This window comes from Trichechus manatus, unplaced genomic scaffold (genome assembly GCF_000243295.1).
Source record: "Trichechus manatus latirostris isolate Lorelei unplaced genomic scaffold, TriManLat1.0 scaffold00058, whole genome shotgun sequence".
Classification (NCBI taxonomy): Eukaryota; Metazoa; Chordata; class Mammalia; order Sirenia; family Trichechidae; genus Trichechus; species Trichechus manatus.
In genome coordinates, this window is record NW_004443994.1 from 9,317,452 (window position 1) to 9,338,238 (window position 20,787).

General features: G+C 36.6%; 1 protein-coding gene across 2 annotated transcripts in view; it reads right to left on the minus strand.

Annotated features, from left to right (window-relative positions):
• Positions 1-20,787, minus strand: part of ARHGAP29 (Rho GTPase activating protein 29) — a 69,619-nt gene that overhangs the window by 2,538 nt on the left and 46,294 nt on the right. For both annotated transcript variants that reach the window (XM_004378760.2, XM_023733461.1), the window contains 10 exons: positions 14,159-14,316; positions 13,407-13,546; positions 13,112-13,216; positions 9,823-9,921; positions 8,533-8,672; positions 8,061-8,249; positions 7,632-7,769; positions 3,166-3,392; positions 1,490-1,820; positions 1,261-1,357 (listed from right to left, as the gene is read on the minus strand). In XM_004378760.2, the coding sequence (XP_004378817.1) occupies positions 1,261-1,357; positions 1,490-1,820; positions 3,166-3,392; positions 7,632-7,769; positions 8,061-8,249; positions 8,533-8,672; positions 9,823-9,921; positions 13,112-13,216; positions 13,407-13,546; positions 14,159-14,316 (1,624 nt within the window). The remainder of the gene's footprint in view (positions 1-1,260; positions 1,358-1,489; positions 1,821-3,165; positions 3,393-7,631; positions 7,770-8,060; positions 8,250-8,532; positions 8,673-9,822; positions 9,922-13,111; positions 13,217-13,406; positions 13,547-14,158; positions 14,317-20,787) is intronic.

The following is a 20,787-nucleotide window of genomic DNA, read 5'->3' on the forward strand; positions in this document are numbered from 1 at the left end:
GCCCCAGGTCCTCTCCCACATTTACAGACCATTCTAGGGGGTCTGACTCACTGCCGTTGGGCTGGAAGCACCAAAGTACATTCTGATGGACTGTTTTGAGGGAAAAACTTATAGCATAATGGATAAGCGTGCAGACTTTGAAGCCCAGCTGCCTGGGTTCCAATCTCACTTTTGCACCAGGGAAGCAACTTCACTGTCCCTAAGTGTCCTCATAACCTCATAATTGTGTCTATGTTGTTGTCTGGCTTAAATGATCTAATAAGGAAAGAGCTTAAATAAACACTCAAGAAATGATTTTATTATTTATTATTGTTACTATTCCTCATTGGGAACACGACTTCATGGGATAGTGACATAAGCACCGGTTTACAAATCAGATAGGACTGGGTTCAAATCCCGACTGGACGATGAGGGGCATGACCTTGGGCATTATTTAACCTCTCTTAGACTGCTAGGCTATGGGTTGAGTGGGGTTAATACTTCCTACTTTATAGCACAGAACTGTTAGGAAGATCAAATCAAGTAAATGGAATGAAATGATAAGCAGAGGGCTTAGCGTAGGGCAGAGCCACGCGGTGAGTGTCAGCACCTTCCTTTTTCAGACCCTGTCAGGCTACGATCATTGATATTCAATTCCACATCAAATTCACTGTATTTTGAAAAACTGAAATTTAGCTCTAGTAATGTATAGAATTACAGTAACAAATGGATTTCCACCAGCTTCACAGTTACCAATTACTGCAACTAAATCATACAGAGAAAAACACTGAATAAACTGGCTGCAGCGAAAGAAAGAAAAAAAGACATACACACATGTGCATAATGTGTTCAAGGCAGGCCACAGGAAAAAGCATTTGGAATAAAAGCACTAAGGAATTTTAGGAGTCTAGTTTGATTCCTTAAGGACCAATTAGATCAACATACTGAAAAGAGGATGCCAATTATTACATTGCTCAACACATCTCTGCCCTGACTTCAACTGATGGCAAACCTAAAAACAAAAACATTTTTCAGAAGGAGCACAAAAAAAAAACCTTTGAATTCCAAGACATGTTTTCGTAAGAAAGACCATAATGAAGAATGGCATTCATTTAAATGCAAGGTACACTAAAAGACAACTTTCTTAATGGCTGCCACAGATCCATTTACTAATGAAGCTTCCTTCTCTGACTTCACTCAACTCCACTGACCTTGGCTATTAACCATGCCTTGTTGGCACAGTTTTAAGTCAGCAAACAAGTTTTCTACACGGCCACTCACCAATGCATTTTTCTAATGCATTTTGCCTGTGTTCTGATTCCTCAAACGATGTAGCTGGTTCCAAAACTTTGCTTTCACTATCTGCAGTATGGATATCCTGTTGATGAAACAGAATATTTAAAGCTGAAGACGCAAACACATACCTCAAAACAAATAGTTCAAAGGTTTTTAATTTATTAATGTAAACATCGCAAAGCTCAAACACAATTCCATCAAGGTCAGAACTTACTTCTTTTGATGAAAAAAACAGTGACTTCATGGGATGCTCTGGGTCTCTTTCTTCTGGTGATAACACAGGCTTCGGAAGACAGCCTTGATCAACCTGAGGTGCAACCACACCTGTACTGCTCACACCTACATCCTGTGGCTGTAGGGACCCATCAAAGATCTTCTGTGAATAAGTGATGAGGAACTCTACCAATCGCGCTTGATGGGAATATTCAGCAAGGGAGGAGATGGTGACAGGAGCAGCTGTCGGTCTTGGCCTAATGAGACATGGCCCAAATATCAACCCCAAGTTTTTGGAGTTCATCTTGTTTTCTTCTGCATGATCTACTACCCTGCAAAATAAAAACATATGAAGCAATATGAGATATGCCTATCAGACTTCCTTGATGGTAACAGTTCACTAAATGGGTTGGAAAAAGCAGAGAAAAATTGGGCTGTAGAATTTAAGGGGAAAAACATATTTATTTGATTAAAATATTGACCACACACAAAATTGGGTTTCACGATATTATATTAAGGTAAAATTTAGGTAGGTAAAAGGACTACTGAAGTTCTACCAATAAAAAGAAAAAATATTCCTAAAAATTGCTCCCATCTCAGCACATGGTACATTGTTACCAGTAACCCAAGCATCACTGTGAATGTCTCTCCCACTGCCCACAGGCAGTCTTCACATCTAACCCATTCTCCCTCCTAAAGATCTCTGTTCTTTTGCCACTCGCTGCTCCAGTGTTACTTCAGGCTCTCATCATCTTTTATTTATATGACTGTATTCAAGGAGGTATGAATTGTAGTAAAGGCTTCCCCTCCAGCCCATTCTCCATATTGCTGCCAGAAGGATCTAACAAGCAAATCTGAGCATGTTAACTTCTGACTCAAAGCTCTTCAGTGGGTACAGTAGGAAGAGGGTCATCTCATCTGCCAGGTATATGGCTTTCTTCTTTCTTTACTAGACCTCTACCTAGCTACTACTTGGTAGTTCCTGCTTCTGCTTGCTATACTCTAAAAAACCAAAACCAAACCCATTGCCGTGGAGTCAGTTCCAACTCACAGTGCTATACTCTAGTCTCATCAAATTATCTGTAGTCCCCAGATGAAAAATGCTCTCTTACGTCTCTGTGTCCATTACTCTCTGTCTGAAATGCTCTTCTGCGGCACATTCTTTGTCCACCAAACCACCACTCAGTCTAGCCCAACAGCTGCCTCCTCTGACCTGCCCTAAATGCTTCTGCAGGTTGTGCATAGCTCCATTAGAATAAAACCCGTTGCCATCGAGTTGATTCTGACTCATAGTGACCCTACAGGACACAGGAGAACTGCCCTACAGGGTTTCCAAGGAGCTGCTGGTGGATGTGAACTGCTGACCTTTTGGTTAGCAGCCGAGCTCTTAACCACTGCGCCACCAGGGCTCTTCCATTAGAATAAAAACGATATTTGTGTGTTAATCTGCCTAACTGATGAGCACAACAGATGGCAGAAACCTTGTTTTCTTCCTTTTCCCAGTCAGAACTGGCACATAGAAGCATCTGAGGGAAAGTTGCTGTCTGCATGAACACATTTCACTGTCTTTCTTGCGCCAGTACGTATTAGAAAGGAAATGTTCATTTTACAACAACACCAACAAACTAATCCAGTATCCATCCACTAGTGGATGTTCTTCTTATATGAAGGTCTTACCGTTTAAGATGTACTATGAGGTAATGGAGACTATTAAAATTTGATGCTGGCAATTGTCTTAGAAGGTCCTTGCTTTTTAGAAGAATTCGGTTTATTTCTATACTGGGCCATTTTTTGTCCTCGGGGCCATTCTTTTTTGTCTCTTGTTCTTCATTTACATGCTGGAGCTCTTTTGCAAGATCTATACATTCTTTGTACAATCGAAATAAAATAAATGGTTCTGGGAGCTGAAGAAATAAAATGACATTAGGAACATCATTCTATCCATTCTCGTCCTGTCAATATTCAGCTATTACTGACAACTGCTGAATGGTTAGCATGTCCTTTTAGATTGATAAGATTTAATGCCAATCTTTAGAAATGTACACATCTTTGCTACAGTTGTGACCTATAAAGTGAATCTGAAATCACTACCATAAAACATTTACATTAAAAATGAAATTAACTGATAAATCAGCAAAACTCTAAACCTAAAGCTACATGATGGGATTTTAAAACTCTAATCTGTATCCTAGACCAATTACATCATAACTCCCCCAAAGTTAGCATGAACTTCAACTGTTTTATTGAAATAAACCAAGATAAGGTACAAAATAAATCAGATTATTAGAAAAAGCTTATCTTCTGAATTCTACTGGTATGGGGGAGACAGAAAAAACAAAATGCTATAGGGTCCTTGTGCTTTACTTAGGCCAGACTGAAGATTAGCATCAGACAACATGGCCTACAAGCAAGCAACTGTCAACACGTTATTTATCTAATTTTTAGATACAATTTCAACTGCCGTTAAAAAAACAAACAAACAAAAAAAAAACACTTCACTCTCAAAATATTAAAGGACATGCCATTAAAAAAAATTCATTGTGATAAAATATATATAGCAAAACATCTGCCATTTTAACTATTTTTAAGCGTACAATTCAGTGACATTAATTACATTCAGTGCGTTGTGCGACCATCACTACTATCTATTTCCAAAAGTTTTTTAACACCTCAAATAGAAACTCAGCATCTATTAAGCAGTAACTTCCCATTTCCCCTCCCCCAAGCCCCTGGTAACCACTAATAAACTTCTGTCTCTATGCATTTGCCTATTCTAGATATTTCACATAAGTGGGATCATACAATAGTTGTTGTTTTGTGTCTATTTCACTTCGCATAGTGTTTTCAAGGTTCCTCAATATTGTAGCATGTATCTGAACTTCATTTCTCTTTATGGCTAACCAGTCATGCCATTTTCATCTGCCCACTGATCACTAGCATGTTTCCAATGCTCAGCCACGAAAGATACAGTGTGTACCTCCAGTTAGCTGATGTCCTATATTATCAGTGGTGAGAATAGGCCCTTCCTCCTCCATTTTTCCCCATTATCAGTGTTGTACCCTGCTGGTCCTAGAGAGGGGAAGCCTGACATCAATTTCCACCTCCACTCTGGAGTCTAAAGGACATCACAAAGGCTACTCCCTAATGTTGCTGTAAGAACTGAGCACGGCTTCTCATAGTAAAGTCTTGGTCTCACAATATTCCTGAGAAAGAACAAGAGTTGACAGTATCAAACCCCATGAATTCCCTTTCCCTGATGGGCTAGAAGAGATAAAGGATGACTCCTTGTGAGGTTTACAGTCATTTAAAGGTACTCTGCCTCCATCTCTCAGACAGTTGAGAGTCCTATAAATGTGATTAAAAGGTATCAACGGTTTCCTGGGTTGACATGGAAGATCCAACATTTATGTCTAATTTCTTTCCCTCCTGCAAGCTTACCAAAAAACAATACGCCCACAAGGACTGGGGAGAACAGGAGAAGAGAAAAAAACAATGTAAGATCAAGACCAGATGAACAAGTGCTAACTTAGCAGTCCCGAGAAAGCTGAAATCCCAAACTGAGAACAAACCTTATTTACAGAGTTCTAAGAAGACTGGCAGTCCCAGGTCCTCTGATCACAGGGGAGGGTAGGCTATCTGAAAAGTATTGGATCCCTTGCTCCCTGTCCCTACTCCATGCTCCTGAGCAACCTCTTCCCCAGAAGCCTAGAGATTTCTTCTTTGGTCAGTGTAAAACAGTCTCTGGATGGGCAATGCCAAGCACAAGAAAAGGGTGGGCAACCACTGAAAAACAGATTTGGTGATTTGATAAGAGACCCCTGCAGCATTCTTACCTTACCTGGCTCCCAGAATACTGGCACCAGACTTAGCCTCTTTAGGCAGAGAAAGACTACTTTCTGAAGTATCAGATCAGCCTCAGATAAGAGTCTTAGATATACAGACATCAGGTATTTCCCAAAGAGCCCACTGAGATCACCCTATAGTAAAGCTCAAGACTTCAAGGCTTTCCCATGTTCAAGAGCTTCCATAGAGATTTCAATTCCCAGCTCTTTCATTTTGAGCAGACAACCATGGAAGACAGAAATCAAAATAGAAAAAAACCAACCTGAAGGTCTAGAACTTTGCTGTCAGTATGGTAGCTGCTAACCACTTATGGCTAATAAGCACCAATAGTGTGGCTGGCCTGAAACGCAAAGTGTTCTAAGTAAAAACTACACACCAGATTTCAAAGACTCAGTACAAAAAAAAAGAATGTAAAATACTTCATTAATAATTTAAAGATATTGATTAGATGCTCAAATGATACTATTTAATATATTAAATTTTTTTTATTTTTTAATGTGGCTACTAGAAAATTTAATATTACTCATGTGGCTTCTATTATATTTCAATCGGAAAGGACTAGAGGCTAAGTAGAGAAAATAATCCTTTGTATAAAGCTATCAATATCCTCAGGTAGATAAAAGAAACTGCATGCATTTAAAAAGAAAAAAATGCTGTAAAAGGAACAATCAAAGAACTAGGGTTATTGGAAATTAAAACATGACAGCAGAAGTGAAATAATCAATAGCAGGTTTGGAAGATAAAGCTGAGGAACTCTCTTAGAAAGTTATGAGAGAAAAAGAAATGAATAACAGAGGAAGGGTAGGGGACCTAGAGAACCAGTCCAGGTTGTCCAGTATCCGTTTACAAGTTCCAGAAAGTACAGAGAAAACAGAGGGGAGGAAGTAAGCAACAAAACAAAGAAAATTTCCAAGAACTAAAGGACAAGACTGATAGAGGCATGGAGTGCCCCAAAGTGTGGATGAAAATACTCCCATGTTAAGGCAAATCACTGTGAAAATTTTAGGACAACAGGGAGAAAAAGAAGAGTCTATAAGCTTTCAGGGAGAAAACAACAGGTCAAATACAAAGGAGCAGGATTGAGAAGAATGTCAGGCTTCAGAGGACAAAAAACAATGCCTTCTAAATTCTGAAGGAAAATAATTTCCAGCCTAGAATACTTTAATCTTCCACACTATTCTATTTCAGTTCAAGAGAGGAGAATAAAGTTATTTACAGATAAACAAGGTTTCAAATATTTACTCCAAGTTCACCTTATTCAAGGATGGGCATGATCAAAACATGAGAAGAAACCAAAAACAAGTAAGACATGGGACACAGAAGAAAGGTATTCCCTCACAAAAGAGAGAAGGGTGGAGAAGAGAGATCCCAGGATGGCAGCTATTGACCTGAGTGAAAAAGGACCTAGACTGGAGCAACAAGACTTGAGAGATGGACAAATGGAGGACTATTATCACTGAGATGTTCTCTGCCATTTCATCTTGTTTTTCATCGAGGACAGAATGTCAGCTAGGTTTGGCCCAGAATATTTTTTTACTTGGTTCATCATGATAATGTACAATCCTTCCATGAGCTGCTGCCTAGAGCCACTAAGGCCATTTATTTCACCCCACAGAAATGTTTTCTTTGGACCTACTCCTGCAAACTGCAGGTACAATGGTGAGCACAGAAACAGAAAATGCACAACAGTCCACTCCCCTGACCATACTCATGCTTGACTTCCAGTACCCAGCTTATAGGATAGCCCCGTCTGATGCCCCAAATATGGTGAACCTTGTTCCCACGGCACATTCATGACTTTGCCCACTGACTTCTCATGATGGCTATTTTAAAATTTCAACGAAGGTAAAGCCAGACTATGATCTATTTACCGAATCCCTCATCTAACAGTATCAACACTGGCCTTTCCTTCCATAGACAGATTATGCTTCCTGCTCAGTTTTCCAAAGCTTAAGGATACATTGTTTAGGAATAAACTATTAAGAAGAGAGGAAGTGATTAACATAGAAAAAATGTCTGCAGTGGAGTTGGGGGCTGCAACTGGGGAGGGGCACACAGGGGTCTTCTCTAAGGTATAGTAATGCTCTATTAAACTAAGTGATGGGAAAATGAGTGTGATTATTATTTTTGAAACTGTGCAGAGACAGTTCATATACTCTTTGATATGCATATTGATAATTAGATATCAATAAGGTCTATGCCAATGAAAATGTTATGTATGACAAATTTTGTCAGCAAAACAGAAATCATATTTTTGCTCTTTTCTATTTAGTGGCAGGTCTCAAGAACAGAAACTTTACCTGTCGAAGGTATGCTTTCAAGACTTCACAGATATCATGTGAACTGAATTCTGAAATGTCTACCAAGTGCATTCCATTCTCCAAAGCTTGGCACAGTTTTTCAGTTTTTATTTTGTTTCCAGATACACGATAAATTCCCTTGAGTAAAAAGAAAAAAGTTTGCAAAATTCTGTTTTAGTACAAATGGCTAAATGCAGACATCTAAAATTCATTTGATGTGTCTACTTTAACTTTTATTAGTATTTCAGAACATAAAAAATAAAAACACTAGTCAGGGCCAAATGAAGTAATATTTTCCAAATAAATCTGGATAAATTCAGTTACTGATTAAAAATCAAGATTTTTTTCCCCCTTAAAGTCCCCTTTTCATTAGAACATATTACACAGGCTTTTATGTTTTTAGTTTTAATTTTAAGAGTTAAAAAGTACCTGAAGACATAAGGCTCTATTTTCAATCTCTGAGGCACATATTTTGAGTATAAAAGGGATGCCATCTGGTTCCCTTTTTGCAACTTGTATGAATTCCACTCCAAATAAGTTTATTTTTCCCAGAAGTTTCTGATGACCACAAATGATGACTAAATTTTCCAAACACTTTCGGTGACAAACAAGGAGACACTATGAGAAAATAATAGTTTAGAACTGGTTAATTTACCTTAAAACTATTCACCAACCAGGCAATTATAAGTAGGGCAGTAACATAACAAAAATGAGTTTAAAAGACATTATTTTTGGTGTCTGAAATACACTTGCTAACAAAACCATACATAAAATTATGGAATGTACACTGTGCAATTTATTAGAAATATATTTGTGAAAGATTTAATCAGTAAAATTAATAACAAAAAAAGTATAAAGCAAAACACATAAAGCGGGTATTACAAGTCCAGAATGGTCTTACCTCTTCACATTCAACGCCTTGGAATACTACAATGCTTTCACAATCCCTACATTTTGTGGGGGATCTCAATTTGCGAAACTTATGAGTAAGAGCTGCTTTTGACATCAATGTTTTCTTAAATGTTCCAAGAGAACTAGGTCCTTAAAACAGAAATACATTAGTATACAAGGATTGTAAGATGACAGAAAAATTACCCCATACAATAAAGACTGAATTTTGAATAATTTTTAGACTTTCAAATCAAAATATAAAAAGCTATTAATTTGAGTTTGTAACATTAAAATAAGTATTACATTTATAGGTCTCTTAGAAAGCAGACATTTATCAAATGTTTTAGCTATGAGTAAAAATCACCCCATCAAACCATTAAGATACTTCTAAAAGAGCATAACATAATGTTTTCGGAATTGGCAAATATACACTGTAAATAGTACACCCTTTATAGATTTGGGAAGGGTGTTGTGCAGGTGGCATTATATTCTTAGAAAATGCTTTTAAAAAAAACAGCTATATGAGGTTAGCATATGTGCATTAAAGACAAAGCTATTCTTAATTCATCATAAAATTATAGTTAATGTTGGCTAGATATATATCAATATCCTATGGGAAGTCAGATATTCCATTCTTTTATGAAATGGTGGCAAAATAATTGTCTGGAAGTCTCAAATACACAAAACTAATGTATGTGAGTCTAATTCAAGTCATTAAGTAACTAAATATACTTCAACATTCACAAATTTCCTTGTCCTCAAGAAATATAGTTATTTACACTTCCTGCCTAAGTTTGGGCACTGTTTCTTCTGAAGAGTCCTCTTCAGAATTTCCTCTGCACTGCAATCCCTTTAACAGTAAGTTACTCCGTTAGCTTTATAAAAGAGGAAAATATCTAGCCTGCTATTTTAGCACCATGCCAATACATTTGTGCTGCTTATTCTTATATTTGTATTCTGTGGTATTTGATTAAGATGTTTGTTGTTTTTAGGTGCTGTCGAGTCCATTTTTGACTCATAGCAACCCGACATGACAGAGGAGAACTGCCCCATGATTTTCTTGGCTGTAGTCTTTACGGGAGCAGACCACCAGGTTTTTCTCCCATGGAGTAGCTGGGTGGGTTCACACCCCAGTCTTTTTTAACATTTATACGTAATTGTTGAGATATACGTGAGTCATTATGATGCCTTTTGTATAACACACAGCAATGATTCTTCAAATTATACTATTTTCCTAATATCATGCAGTGTCACTGATTCAAACGGTGTAGTGGAAACTTGGTTCATGTAACTACTGTACCAGCTTCTGAAGGGGAAGGTGGCTCTCTTTCATCTAGATCGTCTGCAGAAGACATGGTCCCACTAGATGGAGTGCGTGGAAGTTTTCGATGGAAGTCTCCTAAGAAAATTATGGATACAATGACCTGATCATTCATTGTAGAATTAGAAATAAGTTATGATAACATTTTTGGAATAATATAATTTATACTATTTTATTAGCTTCAATGTAAAAATGTGCTTTCATCCTCAGACTTTAGATATAGGGAATTCTGATACTCCTGGGAACAAAAGGGAATTAAACCAAATTTGACTTCCAATTAAGTTTAAAAAACTGAGGATCATATATACAAATGAGACCTATTGCCAACTTCTGACAGTTAAGCATTAGGCTGTAAGCTCCACAAGGACAGGGAGTATTTTCTATTCATGTCTTATCTCTATTATCTAACAAAGAGTCTGGCCCAATGGTAAAGTTGTCATGACATGTTTGTTGAATTAAGTCATAAATAAATGTACACAGCACAGCCTAAAGCTTTCTAAAATATTTTTTAAAAAGATCACTTGAATACAGCAATACAACAGAAACATCACATTTATGTTACTAGTAAGACAGGATAGTTGAAACCAACAACAGTCCGACAATCCCTGACAGGGTCCTGGGACCACAGAATGAATGCTGTGCCAGCAAAGGATACTGCCGTCTGTGTGAAAGCAGGTTAGGAAGATCAGCTAGGGGAATGAGGTTTATTTGCTCCCCGCTGTCATTAACAAACAGGGGACTATCTGAGTGGAAGGATTCACTTCACTTTAAATGAAGGTCTTAACACTCTCAGGAGTAGTGCTAGAAAGGTCTTTACGCATGATTTAAATTAACATCCTGTGCCCAAAAGGAATCCTCTTCATAATATGCTTTAGAGGTGGTCATTTAGTTTTTGCTTTAAACGTGTCCCCAACGACTGAGAAATACGAGGCAGCACATTCCACTTTGGAGTTACTCTAATTGTAAAATGGATTCCTTACAGTGAGCAGAAATCTGCCTTCCCTATAATCCCAGCCTTTGGGGATCTCCTTCCAAAGGAGCAAAGAAGCACTCTAATACTTTTTCACTCCAATATTTGAAGACAGTGGTCATGCCCCCATTTTCCTCTTTCCCAGGCTAGGCTCCCAGGTCTAAACCCATTTATCATGTGGCCCGGTTTCCAGATTCTGGCTATTCTCTACCCTGTCCAACTCCACCCTCACCTTTCTCAATGCCACATTTACAACAGACGACTAAATTCTGTTGATGATAGTTCCTAAACATTTCTTGAATAGGTCCCTAGTGCTCCACCTCCACTGCCAACAGGTGTATGTTTATATTGTTCTTAAATCATACACTGAATTATTTCACATTATACATCGAATGGTAGACCAATGATGACTTCAATATGATTACAAGGAAGTCTGAAATCATTTGGGAAACCGTGAACAGCTCTGGGAACATTATTTTATGAGGAGCCTTATCAAACAATATTTTATTCCAAATAGGATTTTGTGCTTTGAAAAATCCCCTTTAATATCAAACTTAGCTTAAAAGAGAGGGACAGAGTAAGAAAGAAAAAATCCCTACATTCAATGCATAACCAAAAAAATTTGTAATTAACGTAACCCACTCAACTCCCTCATGCTAGAAAATTGTTGTCTTTATCACATGAAGTTTTACAAGATCCCAAATAATTTAGGGCTTGATTGAGATTGGAGCCTGGTGGCGCAGTGGTTAAGAGCTCGGCTGCTAACCAAAAGGTCAGCAGTTCAAATCCACCAGCTGCTCCTTGGAAACCCTATTGGGCAGTTCTAATCTGTCCTATAGGGTTGCCATGAGTTGGAATCAACTTGACGGCAATGGGTTTGGTTTTGTTTTTTTATCGAGATTGAGTCTTACTGGGGCTAGCTAGAATCACTTTGTTTTTACAAAGGCAATCACAAATATTCAGTTAAAGCTGTCAAGGTTCACACCTCTAGGGTGTCCCTTGAACACCACTAATTTTACAGGAGGTGTCAAAGTAGCTGTCGACAAGCTGTACAAACCCCAGTGCTGCATGGAAAAGTTTTTCTAATTTTAAATTCAAGGGATTTATCTAAATGAACAAAACTTCTGAAATATGTCCAGCGCTAAAAAAGGCCTTGGAGTTTGAGGTCGGTTAAATTCTGTATTTCCCGCAGCTACAAGAAAGGAACACAGCCAGCCAGGAAGAACTTAACTGGACCAGTCTTTGATATTAGAGTGGAGAAGAAGGAATATCGAAGATGGATAAAAGTTAGAGTGAAGAGATATCGGTTACAGTGCTACCTTCTTCTGCTGGCTGTACCATCTATGGTAAATTACCCTCTCTAAAGCCTGTTTCTTTCCACCAAGGGAGAGCTCAGAACACTTCCTGTGCCTCTGTGAGGATGATGAGAAAGTCTACATCAAACTATCTTAAAGTGTACTTGTAAAAAAGTAACAAGAATAAGTAATGTGGGGGAACTCAAATCACCAAGAAAGCAGTGCCAGGAGCAGAGCACATCCTTTGGACCTGAGGTTCCTGCACAGAGAAGCTCCTGGTCCGGGGTAAGACTGATGACAAGGCCAACAGAGAGAGAAAGCCTTCCCCTAGAGCTGATGCCCTGAATTTGGACTTTTAGCCTACTTTACTGTGAGGAAATAAATTTCTCTTTGTTAAAGCCAAAAAAAGAAAGAAAAAAAAAAGTAATGACAGGCACCAGGCGTAAGAATTTGTGTAACTGTGCTGTTCATTATAGAAAATTAAGTAGAAATAACCCAAATTCCACCAGAAGTTAAGATAGGTAACATTAGTTTTATTCATAGAATAGAAAACTATGCAGCAGTAAAAATAAAGACAGCTATCCCCATCAACATGGATCTCAAAAAAAAAAAAAAGATGCATAAAGGAATTATCAGGGAGTAGTACGATTCCATTTCTACAACATTCGAGAGAGAGCAAAACTGAACTATATATAGGTACTAAAAACATAAAGAAAAGCTAAGGAATGATTAACAAAATTTAGGACGGTGATTTCCTCTGGTGGAAATACGGCAATATTATCAAGGAGGTGTATACGGGGCTTCTAAGAAACTGATAATGTTTATTTCTTAAGCTGGGTAGCGAATATATGAGGGTTTGTTTTATTATTTTTCTTTGAAGTGTACATAAATATGTATGTACTTTTTGTATTTATGAAACAATTCATGATAAAAATAGGGTAGTTAAAATCCAAAAAAAGGGGAATAATATTTTAATCTTTCATTGACTTAAATATTTATATACCTGGACTTATAGATTCTGAATCCAGAGATCTAGATTCACTGCTCCCACCAGTACTCTCGGAGTCACTAAACATCCCAAATGTCCATGACCTTATAAAAGAAGGACCTTTAAAAGAAAAACATATTGAAAGTCAAACTTGGCTACAAGTAAAAGCAAAATATTGAAATTATATAAAACTAGACAGTCAGATTTCTTAACAATTACCTATTACCTACTATAAGACAGGCACTGTGTTTACAACTTTAAACTATTTGATCTTTCATAAATCAGCACTCTCTGTAACATGAAAAGCTACCTGTTATATCTGCACTGTTAGAACATCTGTCCTCTTCAATTTTATTAGACCTGTCAGGAAGGCGCACAACATCTTCTAAAGAGTCAGCAGGTCCATATCCAGATGTCTGGCAACTATTTGTTAACTGTTTATTTACATTCCTAAAAAAGTCCAAGTAAAACTCATCACTAATAAGAATGACTAATAATCAGTCTATTTTATTTTACTTTTGGAAAAATCTGTTAATTTAGTGAATGTAGACAGAATAATTAAACTAACCAAATATTTATTAAGAACAAACTATACTGTATGGTTCAACTTCTTATAGGAAATGTGAATAAAGTGTTTTAATTACTTGTATCTGTTATAACTGAAACATGAAAAGCTGTAGTAAAAGTAGAGTCAATAATTCATGTCATGTTTAAACTTTTCTAATATAACATCTGTGGAAAGTAAAACGTAGGTTAAATCTTGCAGACATTCAAAAAACATTTGGCTATGATTTGCCATGCCCCTCCCTGCCCCCGCCCCCGCTTTTTTTAAAGCATTTTTAAATCTTGAAGAACGAAGTCTGTGTCAAAATGGAAAGCTTTACCCTAACATGAGTTATATCTATTCCTTAAATATATTAACTTAGAAACCATAAAATAATATAAAAAATATTCAGAAATTTATAGTCAATTCTGCCCATGTTAGAAAAGATACTTTCTTCTACTGGACAGGAACTTAGATGTTATCTCTTGTAACAATTTCAGCTATATATTAATTCTTACCCATCAACTTTTTCTTCTTCAGTTGAGTTTGTGGCCTTGACAAATTCACTGTACTCTTGGCCTGGGTCGTAGAGTTTGGCACTGTCACAGAGAGACTGTAAATTATTTGCAAGGGAGGCAGCCTGCAGGTGCTGCATCTGGAAAAGGTTAACTGTTACCTATGGTCAGGACAGAGACAAAAGGCATGATGTACAGAACACTACGTAAACAATTATTTCAAGCAACAGCCCCAATAAAAACCCACACAGTGAAGCATACAACACTGGATATCACTGTGCACCTACTATACTGTCTGACACTGTGCAAGATCTACATCAGAAAAAAAAAGTAGTTTTAATCTAATATTCAGGATAAATCATTTCCAGCAAAACTGGCTTTAAACGGAAAAGTTAAAAAATACAATCACGTTTCCGTACTGGTTCAGTTTTAGGAGATGAACATGTTTTTGAGAATCCACATTGCTCTACTCTGATGGCCTGACCACAATTGTCTAAATGCTCAAGTGAAAGACATGGGGGAAATATTCTGATCAGAGCACTGTTATTTTGACTGTTTTCATTTTATCAGTTCTATAAAAATAGAAATATTTTACTGTTTATAATTAATGTACCCTGCAGTACTCAGTTTTTACAACTACTAGGTATTTTATTCCACTGAGTATCTACAAGGGCCTAAATATACTATCACTACTGCTACTTGTAATAACAAGTAGTAAAGGTAGTAGCTGACATTTATCCAGTGCTTACAATATAGCAGACCCATTCTGAAAGCTTTACATGAAATTAACTTTCATGAAACTCTATGCGGTGTAGGCACTATTATTTTACAGATGAAGACACTGAGGTTCAGGGAGAGTCAGGCACTTGCAGCAGGTCACAGCACATGGCTGGTCAGTGGTGGAGTCTGGACGTGAACTCAAGCAGTTTGGGTCCACAGCCCTTACCATTATAATAATAAGCATCTAAAAGACAAATTCCAGATGACTTAAAGGCCCTAACTGAAATAATGAAAGCATAAAACAATTAAGAGCAAACATAGGAAACTGTTTTTAATAATCTTGGAATGGGGAGGACCTGCTTGACAAGGGCATTCAATCAAGGATCCATAGAGAAAAATATTAACAACTTCGCCTACACAAAACTCAGTAACTTCATAAGATAAAAAAAGCCATAGCTTAAAAAAAAAAAAAGATGAGGAAAACGTAACATACACACTAGACAAATATTACTCTAATAGGTAAGCAGCTCCTACAAATTGTCCATTTTAGTTCAAATATTTGAGTGTCTACCTAAATCAACAATTATTTTAGGCTTTGAGGATATGATAGGGAAAAAAAAACAGAGGAACAAACTCCAGCCTTCATGGAGTTTATGTTCTCCTTAGGGTGGTGGTAGAGACAGGTGAGAAATCAAGTAAACAAATAAGATGAATTCTGGTACTGAGAACTGCTATGAATAATAAATAAGAATATCAAGTTATATTATACAATGTGACCACGTGTGTTTGTGGACAGGTATTTTTGACACAGTAGGTTAGGGAAGGCTTCTCTGACAAGGTAACACTTGAACTGAGACCTAATTTAAGAAACAGTCAGCAAAGCTTCAGGGAAAAGACCAATCCAAATAGAAGGAAAAGGCAGTACAAAGGGCAAGAGTGGGGAAGAGCTTGTCCTGCTCAAGAAACAGGTAAAAGGTCAATATGGCTGAAGCAAACGCAAACAGGTAGAGCATCAGTTTGAAATGAAGCCAGAGAAAAACAGTCATTTAAACTACTGTAAGGAGTCGGGATTCAAATGCCCTGGGAAGCTGATGGAGGATTTTAAGCAGGGGTTTAACATGATCTGATTTATGTTTTTAAAATGACACTGTGCATCTTGTGTGGGGAATGAATTTAAGGGAACCGATGAGCATGCATGCCAAATTGCAATTAGCTTAGTGTTATTTCAAACACTGCCATGTCTCCTCATCTCTCTGGACATATCAGATGCAACTGTGGGACTTCTGATGAGCCTGAGTCTATTCCAAGGTGGACAGGCATTTCCCTGAGGAAAACTGACTCAGCACACATAGTATTTGAAAAGTGCACGCAAGAGAGTAGTTCATTTGTGTCCTAACTCCTTCAAGAAACAAAATTCAAACCGCCAAGGGTACAGTTTAAGTCCAGCAACTGACTAAATCCATCATTAGGGAACTCTCCAGCTAACGGTAAACTGAACTTAACTCTCTTGATCCTAAAGGTAACTGGAAATTTTAATATCTTTTAATAAAATTTATGCATCTAGTTAAAAAACACCAATATTTTAAGAAGCCAAATGAACATACTGGCATAATCTACTCATCTGCTGAATATGTCTGTCTCCAGTTGTTAACAATAGAGACTTCAACAATGATATAAACTGGTATCCCAATCTTAAAACCCATCTTCCCTAAATCATTCAGCCTTCTCCTTCACTTTAACAGAAATAAACAGTGATCACCCCATACTGCAGATCCTGCAGAACTGCCTGCTGGACATCTTCACTGAAGTGACCCACCTCAGTGGTACTTCAAAAGTCATCATGCCTCTACATTTTTTTGTCTCAAATCTGCTCCCTAAAGTTGGGACTTAATCCTTTCCTTCTAGGTCCCCAACATGTAGCACAGTATCTTAAGTGCTTTATAAATGGAAAATGACCAAATGAATAGTAGTGGAATGTGTCATTCCCAAGGTCATACTGTAATGCTGTATATTTTCTGGTAATGCCTATTCAAGCACACACGACCTCCAACTATATGCATGGCTTTTCATTATCTACACCTAATTTTTAGTTATTCCATGAAGTATTCATTGTTGAAATAGAATTTTCCATAATTATCAATGTAAAAAGTTTCTCCCATATAATTTAGCAATAATTAAACAAAACCATGACCCAACTATGTGCTATTTACAAGAAACTCACTTTAAATAAAATGATAAAGTTATGTTACTAGTAAAAGAATGGAAAAAGATATATCATACTAAAAATAATCAAAAGAAAATTGAAGTAGCTATATCAATATTAAATAAAGTAGACTAAAAGGCAAGGAAAATTACCAGGATAAAGAGGGATATTTCATAAGGGTAAATGCATCAGTTCACCAAGAAGATATAACCATCATTGATTTATAAGTAGCTAACAACAGACCTTCAAAATACATAAAGCAGAAGCTGACAACTACAAATACAATTTCAGTTAGAGACTTCAACATTACTTTCTCAGTAACTGACAGAAGAAATAAAAAAGCAAATCGGCAAGGACATTGAAGTGAACACCACCATAAACCAACAGGAACTAATTGACATTTATAGAACACACAGCCAAAAGCAGAATACACATTCTTTTTAAGTGCACATGAAACATCTACCAAGATAGGCCATATCCTGGGTCACAAAACAAATCATAACACATTTTTAAAAACAGAAATCATACAAAGTATTTGTTTCACCATAATGGAATCAAACTGGAAACCAATGATCAGAAAAATATCTAGAAAATTCTCAAATACTTGGAAATTAAACAACACATATATTATCCATAGGTCAAAGATGAAATCACAGGGGAAATTAGAAATATTTTTTGAATTGAACAAAAATAAAACTACATTTCAAAATCTGTGTGACGCAGAGAAGCAGAGCTCAGAGAGAAATTTAATGCATTAAATACTTACACAGAAAAGCAGGTCTCAATGAAAATCTAAGTTTCCACCCTGAGAAACTAAAAAGAGCAAGATAAAAAGCAAGCAGAAATCAGTAAAATTGAAAAAGGAAAATAGAGAAAAATCAATGGAGCCAAAAGCTGTTTCTTTGAAAAGATCAATAATATTCAGGTACCTCTAACCAGACAGACCACAGAGAGGAAAAGAGGGAGGACACAAATGACCAATATCAGGAATGAAAGAGAGGCTATGACTATAGTGCCCACAGACATTAAACGGATGATAAGGAAATACTACTAACAACTCTATGTACATAAATTGGGGAAATAAAATGGACTAATTCCTGGAAAGCCACACTTCATCTGAGAAGAAATAATTAACCTGAAATAGGCCCAAATCAAAGAAATCAAATTCAGAGTGAAAAATCTTCTGAAAAGAAAACTCTAAAGCTCAGATGCTTTCACTGGTGATACTAACAAACATTTAAAAAAAAAGAAAGAACACAAATTCTATACAATCTCTTCCAGAAAAAAGAAGACAAGTGAATACTTGCCAACTTATTTTATAAGGCCAGAATTATCCCGATACCAAAACCAGACAAAGACAGTACTAGAAAAGAATACGACATATCAATATCCTTCATAAACAGGGAAGAAAAAGAGAAGATCCTCAACAAAATACTAGTAAATTGAATCCAGCAATATATAAAAGAAATAATACATCACCATCAAGTTTGGCTTATCCCAGGAATACAAGGCTGGATCAATACTCAAATATCAATCAATATAATCCACCATAATAACAGACCAAAGGAGAAAAATCCCACATATTGCATCAAATGCAGAAAATCATTTGACAGAATTCAACATCCATTTATGATACTTAATGATGACAGAGTAAGGCAAGGATATCCCCTCTCACTACTCCTATTCAACAATGTACTGGAAGTCCTAAGTGTAATAAGGTAAGAAAAAGAAAGAAAAGAGACACAGATTGCAAAGGAAGAAACAAAACTGTCCTTACTTGCAGATGACATGATTTTCTATGTAGAAAACCTCAAGGAGTCTACAAAAAAGCTCCTACGACTAAAAAGTGAGCTTAGCAAGGATACAGAATACAAGGTCACCAAACAAAAATCAATTGTATTTCTAAACACTAGCTATGAACAGGAATTCAGAATTATATATGCATGAGTGTGTATGTATGTATATACAGATACATACACAATTATTTATACATATACATATGTACGTATATGTATTTATATCATTTACAAAAGCTCCAAATATAAATGCATACATACTTACAATCATACATACTTAGGTATAAATCTAACAAAACGTGTAAGATTTGTATGTTGAAAACTACAAAATGCTAATTTTTAAAAAATCAAAGACTTAAATAAAAAGACATATCATATTTAAGGACTGGATAATTCACTATGGTTAAGATGTCAATTCTCTTCCAAACTGATCTAAGATTTAATGCAATTCCGATCAAAATGCCAGCAGGAATTTTTGTAGATACACATAAGCTGATTTTAACATTTTATAGAAATCAAAGGATTTAGAATACTCAAAACAATTCTCAAAAAAATAAAGTTGGAAGATTCCCATTACCTGATTTTAAAACTTACTATAAAGCAACAGTAATCAAGACTATACGGTTTGGGCAGAGGGACAGACACATATATCAATGGAACAAAATAGAAAATTCAGAAATAAACCCACACAAATATCGTCAATTGTTTTTTGACAAAAATGCAAAGGCAATTCAATGGAGACAGCATAGTGTTTTCAACAAATGGCACTGGAACTGGACATTCACATGCAAAAAATGAACCTCACCCTACTTCACGCTTTATACAAAAATTAACTCAAAATGGATCATAGATGTAAATGCAAAACAATAAAACTTTTAGTAGAAAATATAGGAGGAAATCTTTGTGACCTTGGGTTGGGAAAAGCATTCTTAGGTATGACACAAAACGCACAATCCATAAAAGAAGAAACTGATATACTGGGCTTCATCAAGATAAAAAACTGTTGCTCTCTGAATAATATTGCTAAGAGAATAAAAAGACAAACCACAGAGTGGGAGAAAATACATGCAAGCTCAAGAAGAAGAAAGCAAACAACCCACTAAAAAATAGGCAAAAGCTCTTAACAGACACTTTACCAGAGAAGATATACGGATGGAAAATATACCCTTGAAAAGATGATCAACATCATTAGCCACTCGGGAAATGCAAATTAAACCACATCTGGATATCTCTAAGTCCCTGGGTGGCACAAACGGTTAAACTACTAGCAGAAAGGCTGGCTGTTTGAACACACCCGGAAGTGCCTGGGAAGACAGGCCTGGTGATCTGCTTCTGAAAGGTCACAGTCTTGAAAACCCTATGAAGCAGCTCTACTCTGCACACATACGGTCACCGTGAGTTGGAATCGACTTGATGGCAACTAACAACAACAATGCACCTATTAAAACAGCTAAAATTTAAAAACAACAATAACAACTGACAGAAACAAATGTTGTCAAGGATGCAGAAGTACTGAACTCATACATTGCTGGTTAGAATTAAAAATGTTACAACAACTCCGGGAAACTGTTCGGCAGTTTCTTATAAAAAATATACATTCAATGAGAAACTATTTGTTCTTCAAACCTTCATTTAAGGTAAAAAAAAAAAAATTATCTATGTGAGATCAAACTGACAACAGCAACTCAGAAGTTTTGATGGGAAGCCTAGGGGACAGTGAGTTGAAGATAACAGTGATGGAATAATTTGGAAAAGGATAGTGAGAATAGCAGCACAACTGGAAGAATGTAATTGATGTCACTGAACTGTACATGTAGAAACTTTCAAAATGGTGTAACTTTGGCTACGTATATTTTCACCAAAAAAAAGGTTTTCAAGGTCGAGAAGGGAGAGTGTTGACATGTCGTGGGGTT